We start from the raw sequence: 10,691 nt of genomic DNA, 5'->3' as shown, positions 1-10,691 counted from the left end.
GTTTTTTTTTTTTTTTTTTTTTTTTTTGAGAGAGATAGAGACAGCATAAGCAGGGGAGGGTCAGAGAGAGAGAGGGAGACACAGAATCCGAAGCAGGCTCCAGGCTCTGGCTAGCTGTCAGCACAGAGCCCGATGCGGGGCTCGAACCCACGAACCGTGAGATCATGACTGAGCCGAAGTCAGATGCTTAACCGGCTGAGCCACCCAAGGTGCCCTGCTGGCATTTTTAAAAAACAAATCCCCTAACTAGTTTTCTGTCACGGCAATTCATGGAAGCCAGGAAGAAGAAATGGGGCACTGAAGAGCAGGATTATAATTATCAGTACACTACCCACAATTTTCTTTGTTGTCAGATTGTAGAGGTTATCAGAAAAAAGAATCAGTCTTCTAGATTTTAATTCAATTTAATTTACATGCAACAGAACACTGGGAATGACTCTCTTGTCCCAGTTTAGCCCCAAAGATATAACCTGGCCTTTGGTTTTTAAGTTAAGCTAATCTAAAATGTGCTGCTGGTGGGACATGCCATTTTAATGATATCAAGGTTAAGTATACTAAGCACCTTCATCAATTTTAGGTGGCCATTACAACTTAAATGTGTACTTAAATCTGCTAAACAATTCCTTCAAATGATTATATTGCACCACTCCAGGAAGTTATGAACTAGCAAGTTTAAAGTAACTTTTGATGTTATATATTTCATTAATTATGTTCCTTAGCTCCAACCATACACAGCTTGCCTTTTTTAATCAGTCATTGCTGTATCCAAACCACAGGACTTCTATCTCCTCGCTGTTCACATATTCCATATTTATATATCAATTAATAGACACAGTCAAGCAGAAACAACGTGCAACATTCATATTATGTTGTCTTCATAAGAAAAATGTTTTTATAAAGGAGTTAGCACTGGAAATGACAAAGAATACAGAAAAATATAATTCACCTGCTACTGGCATTCTTATTTTAATACAAATATTCTTATTTTTAGCTGCAAATCAGTGAAATATACATAACTTACATGTATATTAACAGACGACCAATGAGAGGATTAAGGTTAATGTTCAGAAGGTTGAATTCTGAAGTTAGAAAATTTAGTACATTTCCTCTCCTCATTTTCACCTAAAGATCTGTTAGCTATAGTATAGTACAAAAAGTAGTGAATGTTCCATAAAAGGAAATACTTAAATGTGTCACTGAAAATTAATATCATATGAATCTCTTTCATCCATTTAATTTCTATGGGGGCAATGATATGCAATTGACTTACGAAGTAACTATTTTGAAACTGTTCCAAAATGATGTTTTTTCATTTTGTTTATGTTTATCCATTTTTCAGAGAGGAAGACAGAGTGTGAGCAAGGGAGGGGCAGAGAGAGAGTGAGACACAGAATCTTAAGCAGGCTCCAGGTTCTGAGATGTCAGCACAGAGCAGGCCACGGGGCTTGAACTCACAAACCATGAGATTGTGACCTGAGCCGAAGCAGGGAGCTTAACCAACTGAGCCCCCCAGGTGCCCCCAAAATGATTTTTTAAGTAAATCAAATGTATAGTATAATTTACTTAGAGGAAACCTATAATCAATTCAAATGTGTTTATTGTTAAAGAGGTTTCATGGTGTTTTAATATCATTTATCATGNGTTTCATGGTGTTTTAATATCGTTTATCATATAGGAATATTGTATGTTCTTAAAATTAATACATTACTAACAGACTAGATGTTGATCCTCTTTGTATTGGTATACCAATGCTGCTGAAGGTATAATTCACTCATAATTTCAGGTAAAAAAAATGTATCTAATTTTTAGTGCTAATCTGGTAAACTAAATGAAGCAAAGACATAGAACAACTACTAGAGTCTGTTTCAGAGAGGACATCTAAGATTCTTTCTCTAATTCCACNAGTTCTATTCAAACATTTGAAATCCAAACTCAAGCATCAGATAGGTTTAAATAAAGAAAAACATTCTATTGTAAGTCCTGTAACTGAGAATCTTCTTACAATGGAAACTTTAAAAAATCACCATACCTATCCCAACTCTCACTGTATTTAAAGACAAAGCCCAACTTTTACCTCATATTGCCACTCCCACAGCTCCCTTGTTCTTCCTTACAGAAAAACTGAGAGTTCCTCCAGCCCCATTAAATCTTCAAATCCTCCCCAATCAGTATCTTGTCACTTCCAGTCCAATGAAGGCACTCTTGTCAAAGGCACATTTTTCCTCAACAATTCCAAACCCAGTAGTCAAGTCTCAATTTTCATCCACAGAATTTGACAGGGTTTCTCATTTCCTGCTTCAAATATTTTCACCACTTAGCTTCCAAAACACCACACAGTTCTACTTTTTCTTTCCAACTTACAGGCCACTTATCTTTTACTGGATCCTCTTCCTCTCCCTGACCTCTACATTTTGGAACGTCCCACAGCACAGTCTTGGAGTTCTCTCTATACAATTATTCCTTAAGAGAGCTACCCCCTCCCACAGCTCTAAAGACCATGTCTAAAATGATGAATTCCAAATGTACAGCTCAAATCCCTAACTCCCCACTAAACTTCAAACTCATGTAAACAAATGCTAACTTCATTAAATTCTGAAATTTGATGTCTAATAGGAATATCAAATTTAATAAATGCAAATTTTGACTTCTATCAAAAACTTAGTTATTGTCCCATGTACCCAACTTCAGTTACCATGTTCTTAGTAACACATGTCACCCACCATTTCAAGTAAAATACCGTGGAAGCCTCTTTATTCCCTCTGGATTTCTCTCAGCTAAGCAATCAATCCATCAGAAAATCCTATTTCTTCTATTTTCAAAATATATCCATATTATGACAACTATTCACCTACTTCAGCTACCAAGTTGGTCCAATTCATTATCACCAAACTAATTTTCATACAGGTACTCCAACCAGTCTACCCAGCAAAGATTATCTTACTAAGATATAAACCATTTCCTATCACGTGTTTTATCCCAATCCTCCAGTAGGCTCCCTAGATACCTGGAAGATCTAAATATCTTATTATAACCTAGAACATCCCCACAGGATTGTTGCCTCTCAGACCTATTCCTTCCACTTCCTGCTTTGCTCGTTAATAAACTCCATACTTGTACCACATTGACTTTTAAATGTTCCTTAAACAAATTAGGCAGATTCCTTACTATCTTGATTCATGGCCCCTGCCTTTACTCTGACCTCTGCCTGAAATCATTTTTCATCAGATATCCATATGGCCGACTTCCTTTCTTTGAGTCAAGTCTGGGCTCCAATGATCACCTCCTTACAGAGGACCTTACCAGACTACCATATTCAAAATAGCACCGACCCTATTTACCATTTACCATTACTTGACATTCTAATTTATAGTTTCTAGTTTATCTGGTTTTTGTCTCCCCCATGAGAATCTAAATTCCTTAAATACAAAGACACAGCTTACTTACTCAGTATTTTAATTCCAGAGCCTAAAAACAACACTTCTTAGGGAGGAAGTTTGGAATAAATGTTTGCTGACTGAAAGAACATTCTCCCAATTAGTATACATACATGCTGGTCGTAATGTCTACCTTACCACGTACTTTTAGGAGTTCTAACTTCTAGAATGATAATGATGCTGACACTTATGGAAATGCCTTATTTAAGGTTACTTAGGAAATATCCAGTACTTAGGCCAATAAAATAATTTGTTTTTAAAATAGTACTTGAATTACTTGGGGGTAAAGAAAAAGGTATAAAAAGTGTTACATTAATATAGATAAGTATTCAATCTTCTGTTACGAGTGAAAATATTTGTTAGAAAGGAACTTGACAACACAGTGATCTAAAATTTTTTAACACACACAGGCACTCCTTTTGACACTAAGCTTCTTGTGCTTGCCTCTGGGCTTCCCTCTATTCACTCAAAGAAGCTTTCAGTGGATGAACCCAGCCTCTCAGCTTCACACCAATAACCATGTGGTGTGTAACAATAGGTTAAAGACAGAACACCTGGAGCAGAAATCCAAAATTATGAAGAACACTGAAGAAACATTTGCTATTTCTTTTATACTCTATATTTTTTAGTGATACCAAACATATGCTAATATTCCTGGTGTGCTTTGAGTCGGTAAATTATAAAGGCTATTGTAGTCTAAAGCTGGTTTGAACATAAGACTTACTCATTCCTCCAGTCAGCTCTATGAAGCACTAGCATTGTGTTGTGCTATGGGTAGCACTGAATGGAACACCTTAATACCAACACTAGACAAAACAAAAACAAACTCTAAAACAAAACTAACAAATCCAGCTCTCTCAATCTGACATTGGAGTCATCTAGAATATCTGATGAACAAATATATTATGCCTAATTCTTGTTCAGACCAAAAGAATCATTTTAGGGGTCCTTAATTTGAATGGTTAAGATTTTATGCTCCATTTACTTTCCCTTGTATTTTCTTCTTTTAAATTCACTCTGAACCTAGCTATTTAGGATAGCTATGTGAACCACAGTTGACTGTATCTCCTCTCCCAGTTCCTCAAATATATGAATCTGTCATTTTATTTCACATAATTTTAGAGCTTACATGAAAATTAGTCTAAATCTTGTTTTAGCATTGATAAAAATGAAGGCTAAAGAAAGTAATTTTCCAATTTTGCTCAGTTAGCAATTAATAAAATTGGTACTGAGTCCCAAGCCCTTGAAATTTTAATCCAGAACTTTTTTTAGTATGTCTTAACATCCCCCTCCCCATGTATTTCATATTCATCTGAAATTTGTATCCATACTCAAAGGCTAAAATTCACCAATTTAAATGAACTGAGTCCACAGATGTCCACTTAATAGTCAACTCCAGAATTACTTTAGCATTTCCCTTATTTTTTGATATTCATCTGATCACCTGACTTTAAGTTCCTAATAATATACTATTCCAACTAGTTTATTAATATTTGCACAAGGCAAATAATATAACTAATTGTTCATTCATTTAACCTAGTACTGCATTCTCTATGTGATTTTGCCAATACTAAAACTAATTTATACGGTTAAAGTTGACCTAAGTGTCATTCTCCATTGGTCTTGTAATGGGGTATGCTCTAAGGAATATTTTGCTTCTTAAAAAAAAAACTAAAAAAGAAAAACAGAAAAATTACTAACATAGACACTGATTATAAAAATATAAATTACTACAAAAATTCAATTAGATTGGTAACAGTGGTAATATTATGTGTGTGGAGGAGACTGACACACTATATAAAACATAATTCTTACCAGGCCAAAATTACCTGAAAACATATATGATCATGCACAAAACACAATGGATGACATGGTTTTTTAACAATATATCTATATTTGTTTGCCATCCATGTGTGTTTTTTTTCATAGCTCTGTGTATTTGTGTTTCATGTTACAAATATCAATTAGTTTGGGACCCCAAAAGATCCATGAATAAGCAGAACTACCACAGTTGAGAAATTACTTAACAAACTCCATTCACTAACCTGTTTATACCAGTGGTAATAAACATTACTGTATCCCTTTGGTGTCTTAGATTTTTGCATAGAGAATACATAGTAGTTAAAGAATATATTTCTGTTGTATTTTTAATTTGTGAAAAATTTACATCATTAGGTCAAGCAATCTAACTTATCTTGAGAACAGAGGGTGCTGATATGTCCTGGAACTAAATTCTTACACGAATAAGAGACAGGGATAATATTTCCTATTCTGGTTTGAAATAAAAAACCGCCTGTATTCCATAGCGTCATAAACATCTTTGAATGGCCTTTTTTTCCTGAAAATTAAAAAAATATATATTTCATGTGATTTTCAAGTAAGACTACAGAGGAACAGCTCAGAATGCAGTGACACCTAATGGCAAAGCTATCTTTATAGGCCATAAATGTATTTTCTAATAAACATTGTACTTGCAGTAAAACTAAGTATTGCTACTCACCAATATGCTGCCTATAATCTGAAATAGCATGAAGATCCAAAGCATAAAAGTATGCCAAATACTTTAATTTTTAATAGTAAAATAACATATACAACTGAAGGAAGGGGGAAAAAAAGCTTCTAGATTAGAAAGTCTGGCTTTAAAATTACAGTACCCTTTGAGATAAAATTACAATATGATAAACTTAACCTCAGAAATTAGAATTAAATATAATGCATCTTCCATTACTCCTAACAGTCTCAACTGGTTTCTACTATTTAATAAGTCAAAAGTTAATCACCTTGATTTTTATTCATATTTGAATTAAAATTTATAGGAGATATTTACTGGGTGTACTCTTCACTTGGAGTAGAAAGCAAAGGTCCTTAGTGTAATGGCTTATTAGTCATGTCACAGTTGATACTGTTGATTAATAACATTGTCTAACTTAATGTACATCTGAATTATGCTTCAAATAACTGTATTAATGACACAGAAAGGAACAACAGCAAGAAATACCCTTATTTTAAATTCAGAAATTACTTGTTCCTACGTTCTATAAGTTTACATTATATGTTATCCATAACTTAGGGAGCAAACAATTACTGTAAATCATAAAGGGACAATTTAAATTTTTGAGATATATAGTGCAAAGAGTCCTTGGTGACTCCTGGGGGTTATTATATCCAATGCAAATTATGTAAAGATTTGAAAAAGAAACATTTTGGTACACTGTATATTTGATATAATAGTCCTCAGTGCAGAAATCATGAAAACAATTGCTTTAAATCTGCCACCTATTATTGTTTTTAATGTGGTGACATTTTATTCACCCACCAGTTTTATACTTTAATTTGAATTTTCTTGTGATGAAAATACATTGTGAATTGTCTTAGGCTTCTCAAATATATCGAAGTTAATGATTATGATATCAGAGGATAAAGTATCATTCACTTATAAGAAAAACATAAATAATGGTTTGTTTCTATTCCCTGTTGGCATAAGGTATTTTACTGTGACTAATAACAACAAAAACCTGTGAGTGATTTTTGTAATATATGATGAAGTACACTAACCATTTGAGTGCAACCCTGTAGAGATACATAACTTAGGATAGCTCAGTCCAATCAGTTCTGTGAACCCAGGAACCAGATAAAGAAATGAGCATACATTAAACTGTTAAAACATGAGATCCTCCATATTAGATTTGAAGCAAAACACAAACTGTGCAGTTGACTGGAAATGCCACCTAATCCCTGCTTAATTAAAGCAGTGCTCTACACTCCTGTTGTGTTTAGGGAGTAAAGAGTGTGGAGCGACTGATGTATGAAGAAAATAGCAGTCAGCGTGGCTAATCTCAAAGACTTTCGAGCTTTCTAGCTACATAAATCAGAGCGACTTTTGAATAGCCTCATAAAACACAGTATCATTGCCATTCCACTCACGATTTTTTGGTTCTTCCTACAGCATGCAGATCATTAGGAAACTTCTAAGCAATCAAGTAATGTGGGTCTGATGAAATTACTCAATCAATGCACAGGCTCAAAGCAAAAGCATAATTCAAAACTGCAGTTTTTATATGTCAAAAGACCTTTCTTTTGGGGGGGGCAAAGAATATCACAATTGAGGTAATTCATTTCTAAACACTGTGTGTTAATGTAGTTTACAGAAACATATATAATTATCAAATTATCTTTAAAATGTACTTTAACAGAAACCCAAAGTAATCATGTATGATATTAGTGCATTTTTGACTGAAATAAACACACTGCCACTTCAATCACTGGAGTTTAAACATTATGATATATTTCGTCATTGTAGTGATCTCATGAGCTTATTAAAACATATTAGAGTTTAAAATATGTACTCAACTTTAAAAAACTACCTGCATGAAATAAAAACACAGAAAGAAAGAATGAAGAGTTTTCATACACAGAATTCTGTTCACTAGCAGAAAGATTCAATATGTAAAGATCCTATTAGAACAGTGTCTTTTTTTTCTTTTTCTGTTTTTTTAATCTTTCCAGCTTGCCTGAACTATTATATTGCAGCTGCTTTCTACCTGAACACACCACACGAGGCTAGGAAAACCTCTCATTTCTGCATATCTCCTTATAACTCAAGAGTTGAAATATTCACCTTCCCTTCAGTTTCATCACTTTCATCCCTTTTAATCCTACAATAATGATTAGCCATAAGAATATTTCTCCCATTAAACATTTAAATGAAGGCAATCACCTCCTAAAGATAATTAATTCTCTTTTCCAATCAACCAGGTAAACTGAGCCAGTGAATATTAACTGATGGCTTAAAACTTTAATAGGGGAATTCAGTTTTGAATTTTTTATACTTTGGCTGGGATGGGGGTTGAAGAGGGAGAGGCTTTTAACCTCTAATATGCACACAAATTATTCTTGGTCATTTTTTTTTAATTTGGGAAATAACATTTATCAGTATACTATAAAAGATATTTGAAACAATTATCAATTTCCTAGCTTCATGGCAATATTAGACAGCCTATAAAAGAAGCTAATCCTCTTGCCTAATGCACTAATTTCATTCAAGTCAAATTGTCTGATAAGTACTCCTTTTAGTAAGATATACACAGTTCATGCATACACCCAGCTTTCTAAGGAAATCTGTAATCTATACACAGTTAACTTTTTTTTTTTTTTTTTGGTCAGGTTATAAATAAGTAACCCATGTCACACTGACAGACAACAGAATGCGAAGGAAAAAAATACAACAGTTGTGTTCTATTTAGAAACAAATGATCACACTATTGCAAAATAATATTCATCTGGTAAAAGACAGCAAGGGCTGTAGGTGTTTGCAAATATATTTATCCTGTAGACCACAGAATAAGCAATAAAATAAGCATTTATCCACAAGACTTCTCTCCTGAGCAGTGAGGAGCATAAGGCATGAACCTCTAATCACAAAATGAATGTAAAGGTACCATGGTAGTGTATATTTGCATCCTGCTCCAATCATTTACAGTTGGACACAAATGTATGTCATTTCTTTAAGAGGAGCACAGATCATTTCTGAATTCTATCAGAACATGACTGAACCCATCAACGAGACCATAATTTCTCCCTGAAAAGTTCTGAACCCACAGGTCCTGTCAGCCCCCAGGCAAAACGGGATCTAGCAACCAAGCTATCTAGTGCTTAATTTACTTAACGCGTAAGTGCGAGGTATTGTGAATCCTGACCTCATTACCCCTTGCACAGAGACATATATGGTTCTATTGATATATATGACAGAGAATGGCAGACATGTTTACAAAGACAGCCTCTGAGACCAAAAGAGGGAGTCCCCCGGAGCTGAGGGGCTGGCTGCTGTGGAGGCATACATCAGACAGAAGCCCTTCGCTTGGGCAGGCACAACAGCCACCTGAAGCAGGCTCCCCTTCCAGGACTCGTGTGTGCGTGCGTGCGTGTGTGTGTGTGTGTTGAGCAGGGGAGGGAAGCAGGAGGGCGAAAAGAGGAGATGCTGAGACCCATCTGTCGCTTCGATTTGAAGCACATAAAGCCCTGTGGACAGATAAAAGTCCCGTGCCCAGAAAATTTCCCCAAGAGGGGTGTCTCTCCATCCCAGTCAGTGAACCTTGCTGGCCCGCGGACGCGGATTTCCGAAAAGGAAATCGTCGCATTCTCGCAGAAAAGGCTGCAGGAGCCCGTCTCCACTCGGCTCTCACGGATTAGCAAGTGAGAAGAGTTGGAGCCTGAAGCCGCGNCGCTCCTCGGCTACACCGCCGCCAGCCCCTCCCGCCCGCGTCGCGGCGACTCTGCGCGTGGACCGCAAAGCCCAGAGGAGGCTGGGGGCGCAGCCGGCACCCCGTCCCCTTCGCACAACGCTGCGGCTACCGCAGCCCGCTCACGTTGCAAAACCACCTGTGCGATCCGGAGGGAGCTGCCCCCACCCTCACCCCAGTTTTCGCCTCACAGGTGACACCTCTTCTTTCCCCCCCAAAGATAATTTTTTTTTTTTAGCGGAGCAAATGCACATCCGGGAAGGAATATGGAAGGTAGAGTCGATTAAACTTCCTTTCTCCGCACACTTAGAACCCACCCCCCGCACTTGCCGACACACACGCACAACTGAGGCAAACTCGAGACCCCCACGCACCCAGCACAACACTTCCACGATTCACCGTGCAACAACGGCCCGAGTCTGGGGTCGAACGTCCACATCCTGCCAGAAAACCGAACAAGTGTGCGGGAAGGTTAGCGGGAAGGCGCAAGAAACCGAAGCCAGCGCCAGCGAGCCACGCTTAAGGGCGGACAGGGGGAGGCAAGGCGAAACGTTTGCCAACCCAAACGTGAAAAAGTACCCACAGGCAACACCTGCCCTTTCTTACCGATGTGAATGATTGAATCCGCATTCGCCGAGTCCCAGGTTCGAGACCACCAGACGGACAAAACCAAGAGCAAGGGGAAAACTTCCATCTCCTCCTATGCTGAATCTCTTTCAGGATGGATTTTCTTTCGATCTGTTTTTTTAAACCAGTCCGACGAGTTTGAGGTCACGACAGAGTTTAGCGCAGCTTTTTCTTTTTTTTTTTTCCTCTAAATTCCTATGCCAGAGCAAAGCCTTTAATCGTCGCTGATGAAGGCAGAGCGAATAAGAGAAGAGCCCAGCCTGAGGAAACCTCCTTCGCAGAGCCGTGTCACTTGGAGGGGAATTTTGGCATCGCCAGAGTTGTTNTGTGTTTGCTGCCAAAATAAAATATAAGTGGAAAGGAAAAATTAGGAGATTCCAAGCGGAGCAGC

At 37.1% G+C, this 10,691-nt stretch overlaps 1 protein-coding gene across 3 annotated transcripts in view; it reads right to left on the bottom strand.

Moving 5' to 3' along the window:
- The window catches only part of GRID2 (glutamate ionotropic receptor delta type subunit 2), a 1,445,111-nt gene extending 1,434,744 nt beyond the window's left edge, over window positions 1–10,367 (bottom strand). For all 3 annotated transcript variants that reach the window (XM_077762310.1, XM_077762308.1, XM_077762309.1), the window contains exon 1: window positions 10,280–10,367. In XM_077762310.1, the coding sequence (XP_077618436.1) occupies window positions 10,280–10,367 (88 nt within the window). The remainder of the gene's footprint in view (window positions 1–10,279) is intronic.
- Between the last annotated feature and the right edge of the window lie 324 nt (window positions 10,368–10,691).

This window comes from Crocuta crocuta, unplaced genomic scaffold (genome assembly GCF_008692635.1).
Source record: "Crocuta crocuta isolate KB4526 unplaced genomic scaffold, BGI_CrCroc_1.0 scaffold83, whole genome shotgun sequence".
Taxonomy (NCBI): domain Eukaryota; kingdom Metazoa; phylum Chordata; class Mammalia; order Carnivora; family Hyaenidae; genus Crocuta; species Crocuta crocuta.
Note: the sequence above shows the minus strand (reverse complement) of the source record. Positions and strands in the feature narration are given on the sequence as shown.